This window comes from Gadus morhua, chromosome 11 (assembly GCF_902167405.1).
Source record: "Gadus morhua chromosome 11, gadMor3.0, whole genome shotgun sequence".
Lineage (NCBI taxonomy): Eukaryota > Metazoa > Chordata > Actinopteri > Gadiformes > Gadidae > Gadus > Gadus morhua.
Window position 1 is genome coordinate 23,833,909 of NC_044058.1, and position 18,511 is coordinate 23,852,419.

General features: G+C 42.5%; 1 protein-coding gene across 1 annotated transcript in view; it reads left to right on the plus strand.

Annotated features, from left to right (window-relative positions):
* The first annotated feature begins 772 nt into the window (after positions 1-772).
* The window catches only part of LOC115553866 (IgGFc-binding protein), a 30,948-nt gene continuing 13,209 nt past the window's right edge, over positions 773-18,511 (plus strand). The window contains exons 1-23 of the mRNA XM_030370389.1: positions 773-819; positions 1,447-1,571; positions 1,911-2,557; positions 2,679-3,121; positions 7,085-7,248; positions 7,652-7,828; positions 8,214-8,439; positions 8,629-8,868; positions 9,700-9,801; positions 9,987-10,134; positions 10,492-10,612; positions 11,090-11,425; positions 12,852-13,023; positions 13,276-13,373; positions 13,456-13,586; positions 13,887-14,056; positions 15,042-15,256; positions 15,529-15,717; positions 15,896-16,084; positions 16,203-16,635; positions 16,967-17,098; positions 17,710-17,906; positions 18,174-18,312. Of these exons, the coding sequence (XP_030226249.1) occupies positions 774-819; positions 1,447-1,571; positions 1,911-2,557; positions 2,679-3,121; positions 7,085-7,248; positions 7,652-7,828; positions 8,214-8,439; positions 8,629-8,868; positions 9,700-9,801; positions 9,987-10,134; positions 10,492-10,612; positions 11,090-11,425; positions 12,852-13,023; positions 13,276-13,373; positions 13,456-13,586; positions 13,887-14,056; positions 15,042-15,256; positions 15,529-15,717; positions 15,896-16,084; positions 16,203-16,635; positions 16,967-17,098; positions 17,710-17,906; positions 18,174-18,312 (4,840 nt within the window). The 5' untranslated portion in view covers position 773. The remainder of the gene's footprint in view (positions 820-1,446; positions 1,572-1,910; positions 2,558-2,678; positions 3,122-7,084; positions 7,249-7,651; positions 7,829-8,213; positions 8,440-8,628; positions 8,869-9,699; positions 9,802-9,986; positions 10,135-10,491; positions 10,613-11,089; positions 11,426-12,851; positions 13,024-13,275; positions 13,374-13,455; positions 13,587-13,886; positions 14,057-15,041; positions 15,257-15,528; positions 15,718-15,895; positions 16,085-16,202; positions 16,636-16,966; positions 17,099-17,709; positions 17,907-18,173; positions 18,313-18,511) is intronic.

Genomic DNA, 18,511 nt, shown 5'->3' on the forward strand with positions numbered 1-18,511 from the left:
ATCAGTTCAACAGTAGTTATTGTAGGTGTTGGTTACAGCAGAGTTAAATGAAGCATACCTGGCAACACCTATCTATTTGGTACATGAAGACGATGGCGGGAGGCATTGTCTATAGACTTAGGGCTTGAAGAAAACAATGTTAATTTGCAGAGGTGTCACTTCAACAAACGATTTTAATTTCTGTATGCTTTTCATCCAACCAGAAATAAGGAGGGACGTGTTATTCTTTCATTCCCTTCCCCCAATTTCTACTACAGATATAAACCCCCCATTGTGCACATTCACCCTAATCTGTCCTTCACAGTCAAGGTAAAGTATAGGTGCTTGATGGGATAATTGGGCACTTATTATATTAGAATTGTTCATTTTAAAGTGAGATGCAATAACCTTTATAGCTAGAGCTAACAAATTACATATTAGTTTTGATTTGCTCGCTTGTGGTAATTAATGAATCCATTGCTAATCATTTGGTGTGTTGATATTACATAACAACAAATATACTATTTTCTACCTTTATTTATATACTTGATATATACATCTATTTGTAATTTAATAATTTATGACCAATATCTATGGTTAGTGGTAGGTATGTGGTAGTTATTTTTATCTTTTAATATTCATCATATTGCATTTTTATCTGTTTAATAATCATATAGATTTGTGAATTGTAGCATATGTGCCGTTAATTATTTTTTTGTGGGTTAAACATATTTCAGTTTTTTGATTTTATTTTCGTGTGCATTTCCTTTTCTTTTTCTCTGCTATCAGAAGCCATGAGGTCTCTCGTGCTGTATGCAGGTGTTGCGGCACTGTTGGCAGGTAGGCCTATCCATGAAATCGTCCATGATTGTGGTGAACGGCTCCAAGATGATAGACCATTTCAAATATGCTCCACAGTAGCCCAGTTCCCAGTTCAGATCTGAGGATGAGGCAAACTAGTAATTTAAATCTAAACTTAAACTAAATTAAAGTGTGGCTGTAGATTAATTTTGATATTCAACACTTTTTGGGATAAGGGTAATAAATGTATCATTAGGAAATTTTAACAGTACTTAATGCGTTATTAAGCATGAACTAACTGCTAATTAATATCCAACCATAACCCACTACCCCACTATATAATAATGCTCATAACTGCGTTGACTAACGTTAATTAATGGTATGGTAATGTGCCCTTGTTGTAAGGTTGAACACATATGGTAGATATGTGTTATTGTGTGCATTTATGTGTTATTAGGACTGTAGTTGGCTCATTTAGATATGTATGTAGGGGATCATGTACAGCAAGTCATTATCACGACAGCAATCCAATCAATTTTAAATTAATCAAATATTTGTTGTTGTTGGTATGTTTTGAGTCAAATTGTGATTTATTTAGTATTGTCAAACAAACAATATTTCGAAATGTATATAAAAACAATCTCTTTTCTCTATTCTCACCTCAAGTGTGCCACGGTTGTTCAACGGGACAAGACTTCATTGCAACATTTCTTCCAAACTACTACACGAAGAGCCAAAGGCTCCAATTAGTTCTCACGGCCAGATACTCAGAAGCCAAGGTCCTCATTGAGGTGTGTGCATGGTTTGCTCCTCATCAAGGATGCTTGATTAACAATTGTTCGTTCATTGCTTCATGTGGGATGCCAGAGAGAGAAAATAGGGTGAACATTTATTAGCTTTTGAAGAAAACATGACATAGACTTCATTGCTTATTTTACTTCCATGATATAACATATCTCCAAGTAAAGCGGGATGTCAGAGCAGGTCAAACTTCAGGACACGTTTGTTTGTGCTTGTTCTTCAGGATTATATTGGGTTGTGTAAAAATGAGAAAAAACATATTGCCAGTTATTATAAGAAGAAGACAGTACAGGCCGATGAATAATAGCAAGTATAACTTACACCTGCAGGTTGGTTCCCTGAAGTTCTCCAAAGAGCTGACTCTGTCTCCAGGGGAAACCCGCTGGGTGTCTGTCCCACCAGGAGCACAGCTCCAGCAGCCCCAGAACCCCCCACACTCAGCGGTTCACATCTCCTCCACTGCCCATATCTCTGTGGTCGCCTTCAACCGACAAACCTACACCAGCGACGGCGCAGTGATCACCCCTACAGACCAGCTGGGTGTGGAATACAGGGTGTTCACCCCAGCCGGAGGCACTTTGGAAAAGCAACTGGCTGTCGTCAATGGCAACAGTCCCAACAAGGTCACTTTCCAGCCAACAACGAACGTGAAGGTCGAAGGGTTGGGTTTATGGAAAGGCGGGAGTGCAATGACCTTTGCATTGAAACCCTATCAAACCTTCCTGGTTCAAAGCTTTTCCACTCTGACAGGCATGCAGATTAAATCACAGAAGCCTCTGGCGGTATTTTTTGGCCACAAGTGTTATGGGGCACCTTGTGACCACTTGTACAAACAACTACCACCGGTGAGCCAGCTCAGTAAAGAATACATGGTGCCCCCTGGCATGAAAAGTCCGGCGGAATCCTGGGTTGAGGTCGTTGCAACTGAGGACAACACGGAGGTGTCTGTGTACAGAGGGAAAGGCACAGAGAAAAGGTTAAGATGATGATTATATCCATTATTATTTTTAGCAGCTGCACCTTGTAAACTATTAGTATTCATTTCATGTATTACTTTTCTTAATCCTGCTTCATTCATTATTTTCGACTCCCTATAGAAAAATTAGCAAACTGAAGAAAGCTGGGGAGACCATTTCGGAGCAGGTCACGCCCAACCAACCATTGTTGGTGACGGGCAACAAGAAGCTGCTGGTGGTATTCCTGAGCAAAAAAAGAGCCCATGACCCCATCATGCTAGTGCTGCGTTCATCAGACAGGCTCGCTAGTGCCTGGTCACTGGAGACCGTGGATGAGATGAGTAGCACCGCAGTAATCCTCTCAGAGCGGGAGGGTCGCGACAGTGTCAAGGTGTGCATAAATTCCAGCTGTAGCTCCCCCATGTGGAGTAAGCACCAGGCAGGAGCCAAGTGGTTCTGGGCAAGGGTGGACCTGGGGCAAGGGCAGAACCATGTGACAGTGGACGGGGATTCTGACATGGTGGTGTACGTCTACGGGGGTTCACCTTACGAAGGATATGCAACCGCTGGAGTCTGTTCTGAGGGTAAGTGCACACGTAACTGAGGCGATCTGTGATCATGCATTCAAGGCAATGCAACTTTATTTATGTATCACTTTTCAAACACAAGGCAGACTCAAAGTGCTTCACATATAAACATTGTAATACAATACAATTAAATACAATTAAATAGTACAAAAGAAAAACATGCAAAAAATTAGTAAAATAGGTAGAAAATAAAGGCAAAGTTAAAAAAAAGCATTTTAGAAAGTGCAATGTGTTTAAGATCAAATCAACATTCTCTCTGGTCATCCAACCCGACCTAAAGGAACTTGGTCCTTTCTCTGGGCCTTTCTCTGAGACTCCAACCCAGATTCTGGGACTCCAACCCGGATTCTAGGACTCTTACGGTTACCCAGACAGAACTCGGGTCTCAAACCCTTATCCTTTCTCAGATCATTTATCTCTCTGGTAAAAATAGAAGGTAAAGTTAAAAAGGCCTCTTTTTTTTTTAGAAAGTGCAATGTATTTAAGATTTAGCAGAAAGCTAAAGCAAACATAAATGTCTTCAGTCTTATTTCAAAAGTGGTCAGAGTTGGGGCAAATATTAAATCCTCAGGGAGTTTATTCCAGCTATTTGTTGCATGGTAACTAAATCCTGCTTTCCCATGTTTCGTGTTTACTCTATAATCTGGATAATTAACAGATTGGTCTCAGATCTTAGTGGTCTAGAAGGCTTTTGTATTGGAAGCATATCAGTTAAATATTTTGGCCCTAAACCATGTAGGGATTTATAGGTTAGCAACATGACTTTAAAATCAATTCTCTGACCTACAGGAAGCCAATGTAACGATTTCAGAATTGGTGTAATATGTTCAAATGTGTTGGTCTTTGTTAGAACTCTAGCAGCAGCATTCTGAACAAGCTGAAGTTTCCTTAGAGTTTGTTTTGGGAGACCTGTAAGGAGACCATTGCAGTAATCAAGCTTACTAGTGATAAAGGCATGTTTTGTAAGTCTTCGGTTGACATGAGCCCTCTAAGTCTTGCTACATTTTTAAGGTGATAATATGCAGAATTTTTAACTGATTTGATGTGACTGTCGAAATGTAAATCTGAATCCATGATAAACCCTAGAATCCTGGCTTTGATTGAGGTTTTCAGGGACAGAGAGTGAAGGTGTTGGGTTACTTTAAGCCTTCCCGTTTTAGTACCAAATATAATTATCTCGGTTTTGTCCTCATTTAGTTGAAGGATATTTCGGCACATCCAGTCTTTAACTTGCTCAATGCACTGGCACAGCAGATCTATGGACCGATAGTCATTTGGTGATAGCGGTACATAGATTTGCGTGTCATCGGCATAGCAATGATGGTCAATATTGTTATTTTGCATGATTTGCCCTAGTGGGAGCATGTAGATGTTGAATTAAGAGGGTCCCAAGGTCGAACCTTGTGGGACTCCACATGGAAACAAAGTAGTTCCTATTTTGTAGGAAGGACCTAAACCAATTTAAGACTGTGCCTGAAAGCCCCACCCAGTTTTCTAACCTGTGCAAAAGCATTGTATGGTCTACAGCATGGTTTCTCAACGGGGGCGTTCGCACAACCTAGGGGGGCGCTGGGAACGTGATTCCGTTTTTGGGGGGGGATTTTAAACTTTTTATTTTATTTTTTGGTGAAAGAATAGGCTGCCTAAAATAAATAGCCTATTTTCATTTATTGGTTTCTAACCCCTCTACCGTCTCAGCTACTTTTTACTGTTTTTACTTTTCACTGTGGAACATTGATAATACAGCGTGGTATCGTTATGATCTCTATAGTAACGCTGATAAACATAACCCAAGTTCGCGGGTTAACAGTTCAATAATCAACACAACACATCAAACATGGCCGATAGCAAGAAAAAAAAATCTAATTTTGTTTCATAGCCCGTTTTTCTCCTTCCTCTTGTTCAGTTCCAGCTGCTCTGAGCGTAGTCTCCACGAAAAGGCTGTTGCATTTCAAATACAAAATATATAGGCCTTATTAGGCCTCTGCGTGCGATCTGTTTTCGTGGGGTCCGCGTTGCCCGGGCCGCGGTGCCCGTGGTTCCCGGGCCATTCATTCATTCGTTCACGGGGCATGGCGGGAGTCGCTGGAGACACGGGAGTGGTCGCGGTGCCCAAGGTCAAGGTGCCCGGGCCGCAGGGTGCCGCGGCACGACGGGAGACGTGGCGGTCGCGGGAGTGCCCGCACTGAATGAATGCTCAATCCAACCTTTTCTTCCTGAACTCTCTCTCTCTCTCTCTCTCTCTCTCTCTCAAAGTTTAATTGCATGTCATGAATATTCATTAATATTTTTTGCACCAAAACCGACTCAGAGGGCATTCATTGCTATTAGTGACCAACGCAAAATCAATGAAAAACGATGCACTGACAACTTTAAGCAATATAACACGAGTGTGAGTGGGGTTGTTCGTTTATTTGTATTTTTTTATGGGGGGGGGGGGGGGGGGGGGGGGGGGGGGGTGTTTGCTCAAATAAGGTTGAGAACCACTGGTCTACAGTGTTGAATGCAGCACTGAGGTGTAGTAGCATTAATATTGAGGTTTTGCCAGAGTCTGTGTTAAGACGGATGTCGCTTACAACTCTAATAAGGGCGGTCTCGGTGCTGTGTAGGGGTCGAAATCCTGATTGGAAGGTGTCATAACAACCAGATGATGCCAGGAAGTGATTAAGTTGCTGGAGGACAACTTTCTCAATGATTTTACTTATCAAGGGTAGATTTGATATTGGTCTGTAGTTGGTAATAATAGTGGCATCTATGCTCCGCTTTTTTTTTTTTTAGTTGTTAACTATTTGCAATATGCCAACCTTCTTAAAGAGGTTGGTAGGTAAAGTATCAAGGCAACAGGTGGATGGCTTTAGTTGTGTCACTATTTTCACAAGAGTTCTAGATTATATGACATTAAAGCATGGCATCATTAATAATAATAATAATTCATTGAATTTATTTAGCGCTTTTCTAGACACTCAAAGACGCCTACAGTGAAGGGGGGGGGGGGGGGGGGGGACCTCACTAACCACCACCAGTATGTAGCACCCATTTGGGTGATGCACGGCAGCCAATCGGCGCCAGAACGCTCACCACACACCAGCTTGAGGTGGAGAGTGAGGGATGAGGTGGAGAGAGAGGGAAAAGAACATTTAACACTACTATGGACCACATGTAAACCCTATCGACCACATGTAAACCCTATCGACCATATTTAAACACTATCGACCAAATTTAAACATGTAAACCCTATTGACCACATTTAAACATGTAAAGCCTATCAACCACATTTAAACCCTATCGACCACATTTTTCAATGTCATTGCCACGTTACTTTTGCCTGAACAGGGTTGTAGTCCAACATTTTTGTTTGAAGTGGAGATATTGATGGCGCTTCTGATGCCTTCAATTTTATTAGTATAAAATGCTGCAAACTCATTGAATTTCTGCGTGGAATGGAGATCAGGTGGAATTTGTGTTGGTTGGTCAGTCTGTCAACAGTTGCAAATAGGGTTTTTGCATTATAAGTATTGGTTTTAATGATATTGGAGAAAAATGTTTCTCTAGCACTTTTTAAGTCTAAATTGTAGGCACGAAGGCTCTCTTTATATATGTCATCATGGTGTACTGATCATATATGATAGCAATTATATTATTTGATTTAAGGAAGTGAAGGGCAGCCAAGGGCGAACACCCACTGGAAGGCCCAACTAAAGGAAAACCCATAACGTTGGTTGCATTTCCTCATTACTCACACACACATAAACACATCATTCATGTGTATGTGTAGGAGTTGTAGGTTTTCTGTTGCTTTGTATATCCCCTTTCAAAATGCCAGGCTCCTGACAGATTAGGTAGGCCATTGTTGAGAGGTGTGAATTTGCTTGTGAATTTGTTAAAGTTTGTCCATCTTACAGAACATATGGAACTGTGTTGATGAAACTCATTTGACATGCTCTGTTGTTTCTCCTGCAGCCCTCCCCCCTGTTGCACCCCCCCTAGATCCTTGTGACGGGGTCTCATGCCGAGAGAAGGAAGTTTGTTCAAAGGGTTCATGTGTCCATGTCTCCACGGCAACATGCCAGGCGTTAGGTGACCCCCACTACAAGACTTTTGATGGCCGTCGTTTTGACTTCCAGGTATGTGGAGACTTACAGTATCAGTATGTATTGATTCTTCATTCATTATTGTCGGGCGGCAAGTGGCTCAGGAGGTGGAGCAGGGAATCTGGCAACCGGAAGGTTTCTGGTTCACTCCTCTCTTCCACAAAGCTGAGTGTCGAGGTGTCCCTGAGCAAGACACCTAACCCTGCTCCTGACGATGGGTGTTCGGCACTAGTTGTAAAGAGCTATGGGTGGCCACAGGTTACAAAAGCACTCTATAAATGCAGTCCATTTAACATTTATGTTTTTGCTAAAATAGTTAATTCCTAGCTTAAGTGAAATAATAGAATTGCTATCATATAAATGATCTCTACTTTTTCAAAACAATCCACACAAAAATAAACTAAATACAAATTGAGACTTTTGTCGTTCCCCCCAGGGCACCTGCACCTACATTATGACAACAGTCGCTAAAGCAGGCAAAGACCTGACGCCCTTCACTGTTACAACCAAGAACGATCATCGTGGTAACCGTAGGGTGTCCTTTGTTAGGACAGTGGTAGTCAACGTCTACGACATGAATGTAATCATAAGCAGACACAGAGGACGAGTCCAGGTAATTTATATATTCTTCTCGCTTCTAGTCACACATTTTCTTTGATACATTTTTTTTTTAATTCTAAACGGTTCACTGTTCAACTTGTGCTGATCAAAGGCAAAACAAAACCAAAAACCTCTCAGGATTAAACTTGTTTCCTCATGCATGACTGTGAGACTGATGCTGAGAACACAACGTAACGGGCCAATCATGTGTCACTGAGAGCAAGATGCCATGCCTCAGTTTAAACTGTGGCCATTGTAAAAAAAAAAAAGAATTCAGTTTAACACTGTAGCACAGGTGATGAACTTCAACCCTTAGATGACAGATAACCCAGATAAGTAATCTAGCAGGTCTAACTATTAGTGACATTCTATTCCTATTGGTTTTATTTAACCTCCAGGTGAATGGAGAGCTAGTCAACCTACCAGTGAGTTTGTCTGGCGGTCGAGTCTCAGTGAAACAGCGCAGCCATTATGCCGTGCTCACCACGGACTTCGGCCTGACCGTCAGATACAACTGGAACATGAGACTGTACATCTCAGTGCCCTCGTCCTACTACAAGCATCTCGGGGGGCTTTGTGGGAACTACAATGGGGACAGAAGAGACGACCTGCCAGCACCAGGGGGTAAGCAACCGAGGAGAAGAAAATACTTTTTTTAAGTCAAGTTTTGAAGTTAAGATAATTACAAAATTCAAACATATGAAAAAATAAATAAATGAGGATGCGACTAAATGAATGTTACGTTGAAAACAGTATACAAGAAGCAATATTGTATTTTCTCTACGATCTCTTAAAACAATGTTTACCCTTAAGGTGTATCCAGTGTTCTCAAGATGATCAGTTCCTGGAAGGTGAAAGACGTGGACCCCTTCTGTCGGGATAGCTGTGGCGGGAAATGTCCCTATTGTTCTGAGAAGCAGAAACATCACTACCTCAGACCAAAACTCTGTGGACTTCTAAATGAAAAAGACGGGCCATTTGCTGTCTGTCACAAAACAATAAACCCTGAAATGTACAGTGCCAACTGTGTGTACGATGTGTGCACCAATCAAGGTAAGATAAATGTATCCTACAATTTCATTTCAGACTATTTCTAGCCGCTAAGACTGCTAAATCAGATGGTAGCTACAGAATGGTACTGCAGATGATGATGATATTACGCCAATAACGTTATTGTCCACAACAGTTTTGTTAGAATGAACCAAATGCAAAGGATCATTCATTACAGTTTTACGGATGTATTAATCCGCCAGATTAAATTAGATCCATTGTAAACCAATCAATACATAGACTAAGTATACAAAGAGACACCACCGGCATAATGCTACGTTGAAAGATAAAATCCTGGGCTGTTAAATTAGATGAATGAGGGATTAAGAACAACACATACACAGCTCACTACAATGTGTATAAAAGCTCAGTGAGCAGACACATGAAACTGTGTGGTACAGAGGCGCAGTACAATCACAACTAAAGGTGTGGTCCTGTGGCTGTGGCCCCATTGGTTAGTAAACTGATTAGCTTTCTGGTGTCATTATATTTTAAAAGTTTGATCTTACCCTAATAAGAAGAGAGTACAAAATTGTCAACAATAGTTCAACACAGTTGGTCAGAGAAAAACAGAGATGTAAACAAAGTCACCAGTTGATTTAACAAAATTATTGAACTGACAATATTGTATAATAATAACATAATATCTGTATCCACCCCCAAAATCTTTGTGTTTTGGATGTTATTTCAGTAAAATTATAAAAGTCATATGTAATTATTAATTACATTTATTTTGAGGAGATCCTTTTTGCGGGTTTACCGTCAAGTCTCTGCTTTGGAGTAATGATCCGGGTTAGTAACAGTGATGAACGTGGTGTCTGCCTGGTTCCCAAGGTGCTAGACACATCCTGTGTGACAATCTGAAGAGCTACAGCGAAGACTGCATGTCTGAGGGAGTCAAAATAAATCCACTGTGGAGGGAGATTGCCAACTGTCGTAAGTCGTGTGTGCTCTATACTTTAAAACAATGTTTGTACTGTGTAATAATATAATGATGTTCCTAGCTATCCAGGTTTCATGAGCAAAATTGTAATCATAATGAATACAATATTCTGTTGTCCATTGTAATCTGACCATAACTGACGTTAACAGTTATGTTATATCAACCCCCCTCCCCACAGCCCTGTCGTGCCCAGTGGGGAGTCACTATGAGGCCTGTGGCTCGGCCTGTCCCACATCCTGTACGGACCGAGACACTGAGCAAACATGCAAATCCCCCTGTGTGGAGGGATGCTCCTGTAACAAAGGCCTGGTGCTCAGTGGAGATAGGTAGGGCTACAACATTTCACCTCTAGTACTACTACAACACTACTCATGATCACTGTCATCATAACCAGAAGCAGAATGATAACTATCAATCTGTGTCATAACGGGGAGATACATTGATTTGGAATCCTCATGTCGTCCATCTTTAATCCTAACGTTTTTTGTTTTATTCATAAGAAAGTTAGTTCATATCAACGTATTCACTAAAATCAGTGGAACTATTTGGGGAAAAAACATTAGCAATGATTAATCTTACAAAGACAACAACCTTCTAAAGAAGCTTCAATGTGGTCCACTGATCGGTGGGCCACATCTGTGACTCCTGTGCGCTTTCTTAAAGTTGACACTTGTGTGGTTCAGATGTATCCCTCAGTCCTCCTGTGGCTGCCAGCAAAAAGGAAGATATTACCCACAAGGCAGTGTGTTCTGGGCCGACGACAAGTGCGGCACTAAGTGTCACTGTGATGCTAAAAGTGGGAAGGTACGGCAAGTGTGTGTTAAAGACTTTAAAGAACAAGATATAAGGACATTTGTTATTTTGAAAAAACTTGCCACCGGGGGCGGACCAACATGAAAGACAAAACCCTATGCTTGCATTTCGTGTGCTTTGATACCAATACAAAAGTAAGGACCGTCTGGCCTGCATCGGATGATTCATGGCTTGTACATAACATGACAATGTATTGGGAGTTTAAGATAGAATTGTCATGGTTTGAATAATATAAATTGTGTAAAAGCATTGTGTTAAATATTCCATTCGTAATGTTGCTAATTCCCACCTTCTGCCCATACCCCATACCAGAACAGAAAATGTCCAATTCTAATGTTAACTGACTCTGAACAAAAAGACGGATTTCAAAGGTCTGGGAGATTAGTCTGCAGGGAGATACCAGCACTATAAGAGCACCTTTTTATTTATTTTTTAGTCATGTATACATTTTGTTCATTCTTTTCCCAGATAATCTGCAAACCGGTAGGCTGTAAGCCGAGCGAGCGCTGTTCCCTGAAGGGGGGGGTCCGAGACTGCTACCCGCTGTCCTCAGCCACCTGTCAGGGCACCGGAGACCCCCACTACAAAACCTTTGACGGGCGCCGCTACGACTTCCAGGGCACCTGCATCTACGTGCTCTCCCAGACGGTCCATAGTCCCCTCCCTGACCTCCTGCCATACCAGGCTCTGGTCCAGAACGAGAACAGGGGCAGGAACAGGGCCGTGGCCTACACCAAGTCTGTTTCTTTGACTGTGTACAACTTCACCATCAGCATGAACAGCGACAGCCCGGGAAAAGTGCTGGTAAGAGTCAAGCCTTTTGTCCCTCAGCGTGTCACACGGCTTAAGGCTTAGTTATGGATCCACGATGACGCAACGCAAGTGGGTTTATAGACCCATCACGTCCTTGCGGACCCTCCTTGCGTCCACCTGATGAGCGCCTCCCAAAAATTGTAACCTTGTGTTGCGGCGACGCAGCAGCAAGGAATGTGATTGGTCCTCTAACGTAAATCCAATGTCAACCCTACGCAGAACAAAACAGGTTCACGACTGTGTCGAAGCGACTGCGTGTTCATTGCGTTGCATCAACGCGGAACCAAAACAAAGCCTTTTCTCTCACCCTCGCTATGTTTCATATTCCCAATCAACTCCTTGAGTCGGTGGCCCCTTGGTTGCTCAATGCATACATTTCCTACTAAATGTATAGATGCACAGCTTTTCAATATGTACCCAACATGAATGCTATTTGCAGTCAAAGATAACAGTTGATGAATCTCCGTCAGGAAATGCAGCCGTTATAACAGCAAAAAGAACAGTACATATCAAACTAGAAAAGAAAACCATTGAACAAATTGGACTGTAATCTATATACCTTTATAAATTAATATGTATATGTCATACATCTAAATCTCTTTATAAACTTGCCTATAACAACCACGTTTATTCCTCAAGAAATAGGTATTGGTACTAGTAACTAGGGTTGCAAAATTCCGGGAATTTTCAAAGTTGGAAACTTTCCATGGGAATTAACGGGAATTTATGGAAATTAACAGGTAGTTATGGGAATAAACGGGAATAAACCGTGAATATACAAAATTTAAGGTTGGCTCTTAACAGGGGACTTAAATATAGTTGGGGGAAACATATTTCAGCATAATCTCGACTAAGACAACCAGATTTCATGCAAGTAAACTTGAATATCTATGCTATTCCTCAATCACGCTAGCACACTGCCTACTGCAGGGCTATTGAGACCACGCCCTCTGCAGGCACTGTGCATTCCTCCATCACATGCAATCCGATGACTTCACGAACCCTGGACCACAATTTTGAGCCCAGAGCATATTTAACTTAAAAATCATTTTTTTGTTCTTCAATGAAAGAATAAAATATTTAGAACTTGTTAAAGTTATACTTGCAAATAAATCTGCAAAAATTATGTTTTTTAAGATTTTGCATGGATGTCTACTTAAAACAAAAAATATATGTAGGCCCACATATTTATGCTTGGAAATGATACAGTTCGATTCAATTACCCGAAATTTCTAGTTAATTCACATTAATTCCCACAATATTCCGATTTTTAATATTTCCCAAATTCCCAAGCTTAACTCCCCATGGTAATTTACCGTAAAGTTTCTAGAAATGTACCTGACATTTTCCACCCCTTTGCAACCCTATTACTAACTGACTCCCACCCCTCACTGTCTCCCGGCCTTCTCTCTGTCAGGTGAACAGCCGATCAGTGAACCTGCCCTACACCGCGTTGGAAGGGAAGCTGTCCTTGTTCCGCCAGGGCAGCTTCTGCTTTGTGCAGACACACTTTGGCTTGACTCTGAAGTTCAACTGGAGGAGCCATGTCAGCCTGACGGTGCCTAGCACCTACGCTGGCTCTGTCGAAGGCAAGTGCTGTGTTTGGTAAACAGTGTAACTCTACCAGAAACGCTTATAGGCATGTTGAAAACTGAGTTACTTTGAGAGAGCTAATAGTGTACTATGAGTGTGGATGTCCTCTGAATACAATTTTCTTTGAGTCCAAGGTCTTACCTTTCACAGCAACTCTTGATAATAACAATGTGTATACAAGTATTGTGTTTGCATCTTTAATTATCCTCAAATAATCCCTGTTAATGTCTTCTATTTTGTTTGGACAGGACTGTGTGGTGATTACAACGGTAAGGCCGGGGATGACCTGCGGAAACCTGACAGGTCCCCGGCCAAAGGCCCTACAGACTTTGGGAACAGCTTCAAGGTAATCCAGGGCTCCTTCGTAGATGTTGAGGCACAGCAAGATAAAAACAACGTTCTATGAAGCTAACATTGTTTTCTTCCAGGTTGGAGGGGACGTGGGGTGCACCAGCGAGTGTCCCGGGGGTAAATGTCCTGTCTGCGAGCCAACATCGGCCATACGTTATCAACAGAAAGACTCCTGCGGCATTATCGCCAACAAGGCAGGACCTTTCAGGTTGGCACATTGCGGTATTTTTAAATTTGTTGATGCATCTTTTGGATTTGTAAGACCCAGTATCACATTACAAATGCATATTTTCTTCCATTTATAAGGGAAAAATTGTGTATTCTGACTTTCAACCTTCTTTGGTCGAGCGAGCGCTGTTTGACAGGTTTATGATATTTGCAATGGAATTAGCTAGTAGTGTCCGGAATATAAGGATTCCACGTTCTATCCTTTCTTTGTATTCGTTAAATGTGTATCCTGAATGCGGCTCCTCAAACTCTTTCAATGTATTATTTTTTCTTCTTCCAGGGATTGCCACGCAAAGTTCGACAATACAGAGTACCTCAACGACTGTGTATTTGACCTTTGTGCGTACAAGGGCCACATTACTGCCCTCTGCAACAGTCTGACAAGTTACCTGGTAGTTTGTCAAGCAGATGGCGCTGTGGTGGAGAACTGGAGGACCCAACAATTCTGCCGTAAGAGAAGCGTGAAAAACACAAACTAAGAGCCTATAGGTTTTCAGTCATTCTCTGCTCCATGTGGTTGACATATCTATCGAACATACCGATTTGTTTTTCAAGAAAACAGGCTTTCAGAATTGGGTCAATGGGTCGCTATCAATGGGTTAGCGATGGCTGATCATCACGAGGTGTTCATGAGCAGAACTGTACCTAGAACAACTGTGTCGTGAACAATAAGCCAGTTGTATAATTGTACTAGTGTGCCTTCAAACTATTTTTTTTTCATCGCAAAACATGATACTGATATAATATGCCCGCTTATGCCCCTATTATATTATAGCTGGTTTTTCCACAATGTGATATTTGATACATACAAAAACTATTTGCACACTTGACTTCAGACACACATTAAAGGGACACTGTGTAATATTTTAAATTATTTATTACCTCAAATCAATGTATTCATTCATAAATAAGTCCTCATTGGTGTAAAATGATCTCTGCCAAAATCACAGTTATGCTACTGAGCGAAGAATAATTAATATGTAGTTACATAGGACGGGTAAGCTTCATGGAGGCTTCCATGTTCTTCCGGTCTATGAACTACCGAGAGGGACAAAAAGCACTATGTGGTACCGGAAATGCAAACGCATTTTAACTCTGAGCCAGCGTGAATGATGACTGAAAAAATTCACTATCTTGCTCGAGGAGTAATTACTCATACATCATTAGCTTACACTAATGATTCAATGCAGTTTGAAATTTGTTTGAAATAACGAACCTCATCATCACTCGAATGACTCGATGAGGTAGTATTGGATGTCGTGACACAGCTTCTTGGCACATACTGCCCACCGTAGTTTTTGAACAAGCGATTATATACAATTGTATATTGAATGCAATATACAATTGTACCACTAGATGGGAGTAATTTTTACAGTGTCCCTTTAAGCACGCACACACATTGTAACGGTTCCTCTGCGGCCCCTCCTCTCCACAGCCCTCCGCTGTGGGGCCAACAGTCACTACGAAGCGTGCGCCGTGCCGTGCCCCCAGACCTGCGACGGCTTCGGCCCCGCGGAGGGCTGTGACGTGGAGGCCCCCTGCGGTGAAGGCTGTGTCTGTGACGATGGATTCCTGCTCAGTGATGACCAGTGTGTAGCCGTGGCAGAATGTGGCTGCCAGTACAACGAGCAGTACTACCGCAGTGAACAGGTGAGATATCGACACCATCTTCATGAGCTTGCACAATAGACTAGTATCCTTAGGCCCAACGTTTGCGCCGCGGTGTTAAACGATCCTGAGCATACCGCACACTGCTACTGCAAACAGAACAGTAGCAGTGTGCAGATGGTAATATATTTATTAACTAAAAGGAAAACCTTTTTTGAAATGGAGGGGGGGGGGATTGGGGTTAAATAATTTACATATTTGCCTGATCTAGCAAACCGAACCAATACTCATAGGACGTCCTCTCTGTGTTCCAGGTGTTTTATGGTGCGGACTGCGGGATCAGGTGTGTCTGTCTTGAAGGACAGGTGAAGTGTGATGACTCTTTCACCTGCTCAGCCAATGAGAAGTGTGCTCTGGAGTCGGGCGTGTTCTCCTGTGTTCCCAAAACAACCGGCTCTTGCTCGGTGTTCGGGTCTTGCTCAGTGAGGACACTGGACGGAAAGGTCAGGAAACGTCCTTTTCTTAGTGCTTAATCCAAACTGATTTATAGGAATGCATTGATACGTTGGTTTGGTCCTCCATAGAAATCAATATCGTTTGTCCAAATAAAATTGCATGGACAGTTGTCAATTTACACATCAATTATTCTTCAATCTCTTCTCCATTCTTCTCCTTCTCTAGTCTTACCCTCTTTGGGGAGAATGTGGCTTCCTTCTATCGGAGGTGGAAGAAAAGGCAGGAGTGATTTCGGGCTTCTCTCTGTCAATACAACAGAGCACCACCAAAGGAGGTCAAGTCTACCGCAGTGTGACGTTGAAGGCATACAATTATGAGATCACCATGAGGCCGGGGGTTGTCTGGGAAGTCCTGGTATGGTTCCTAGCTTTGGATCTTTCAAATGAAAAAAAAGCCCTTTTTAAATGTTTTTAATATGACAAATTCAAGTCTCTCAAAATAATTCAAATATATCATTTTTTTGTAACCACAGATTGAGGACATCAGAACCAACCTCCCTCTGTCATTGGACGACGGCAAGATTGAGGTGCATCAGGGTGGCAGTAGCATCGTCATAAAGACTGACTTTGGCCTCCATCTGACCTACGACACTCTAGCAGGCGTCGTGCTGACGCTCCCGTCCACCTACGGCGGCGTGGTGCGCGGCCTGTGCGGCGACTTTAACGGCGATCCATCCGATGACTTTGCGTTTTCCGGACAAACCGGAGAGCCGTCCGTGGGGGACTTCATCGCAGCGTGGACCAGCAAAGACGTGCCCTGCGAGCCGGGATGCAAAGGGCCGACCTGCACCGAAACGGGAGGATCGGAGAACCCCATAACCAAACACTGCGACATTATTAAATCACCGAAGGGCCCCCTCACAGGTTGCCATGCGGCAGTGCCACCTCTCCCCTACTTTGAGGCTTGTGTCAGGCAAGTGCTATGACCCATGTCCTACGCCCTATGTACTATGTCCCATGCCCTATGTCCAATGTTCAGAATTTCAGAACTAGCATTGACGTTACATGTGAAAACGTTGATTGATAACATGACAAATTGAGTCTGACACATAAAGGACCTATATTATACCGCCAGGTTTGAGTGTGCTTAGCCATTACAAACTGTTTCAAAAATGGTCCTCTTCTGACATCACAAGTGGGCGTGTCCACCTAGATGATTGATTATGTCACTATAGGCTTGTTATAGCTAATCACACTCACACCAGGTGTTGTAATATGTCACCTTTAAAGTAACGAGCTCCCTTTGTCTCCAGTGAGATCAGCCACGGGGGCGGGCAGGAAGTGGTGTGTCGGCACATCCAGGACTACGTTTCCATCTGTCAGTCATCGGGGGCCACTGTTGCCGAGTGGAGAGTGGATGGCTTCTGTGGTAAGGGATTCTCCAGCATGATGTACACTACTTTAATCCTGCATTTCTGGAAAGCATACATGATTAACAATGCGTTCTCCTTCAACCACACGCCAAGTTAAATTGTGTTCACGTTGAAAACTTACTTAGTTTGCTGATGCCAATTTATGACCAAATTGTCAACTAGTTAGTACATTATGACTGAATTAATGTTGACTGATATGTTATATCTAACCACAAGCTGTTTCATTAGCCATACTACTTTATTTGATTTTGAATACATTGTATTGTATTCACTGTGATGAGTCACAATCTTAAATGTTGTTATTCTTATACACATTAAAAAAAAAAGGAATTTAAAGTACCTGAAATTTGAAAATTTCTAAGACCTTATGGACCTTCTTTAATCTGGATAAATACGTTAAAGTAAATTGTAATGGGTTAGGGTATCAAACATCAATGAAAAAACATCACAAAGACTAATCCCTATGATCTCAAAGTCAAAATTTCCTGCGAGCCATCGGTCCTTGGCGGGGAACCATTGCCCAAATGTCCCAACGTTCAATCCTGTAGCAGTCATGCTCCCGTGACAATCGTGTTGACTCCTGCCTCCCATTGCTCTTCTCCCCCAGTCGCTTCCTGTCCCAGCGGGACTCACTACGAGCTGTGCCCGGACACCTGCACCGCCACGTGTGCCCACCTGGCGGCGCCGGGACCCTGCCCCCGCTGCCACGAGGGCTGCCAGTGTGACGGGGACCTGGTGTTCGACGGGGGCCGCTGTGTGCCCGCCGAGCGCTGTGGGTGCTCCGTGGAGGGCCAGTACTACAAGGTGACACCAGCGCTCGTAGCTATGAGGTCTCTGAGGTCCGCACTTTGTGGTAACAAAAGTGCGATAAAAACGAAATTAGAAACTACATAGAACCCAAAAATACAACTGAATACAAAATTAGCAGTTGAGAGCCTAATTCCCCCCCCCCCCTAATATATACAAAACTTTTAATTGACCCTCAATAACATGAGTTTATCAAACGGTTGGGCATAATCCACACGACTGTGAGGGATCAGTTATTTTACGTCGATGTCCTTTGTTATCCAGTCAGGTGAATCAGTCCTGCAAGAGGACTGCTCAGAGAGATGCGAGTGTGGTGCCGGTATCTTTAACTGCAGCGCTACCCGCTGTCAGAACGAGGACAAATGTGACGTCAAGGATGGAACCCTGGGTTGTAACCCGATCGGTAAGGCATTGATCGAGTTCAACCCCCGAATCCTACACTTTGGTTCACTGTTATTCCCACAATGATTCCTCCTTCTCAACTTCAACTTCAACTGTTAATTTTTTTAGTACCACAACACACCACAGTACACTATACTATGCTTTAATACTATACTATACTTAATTATAGTATGCCATCATACTACAATATCACAATAGTA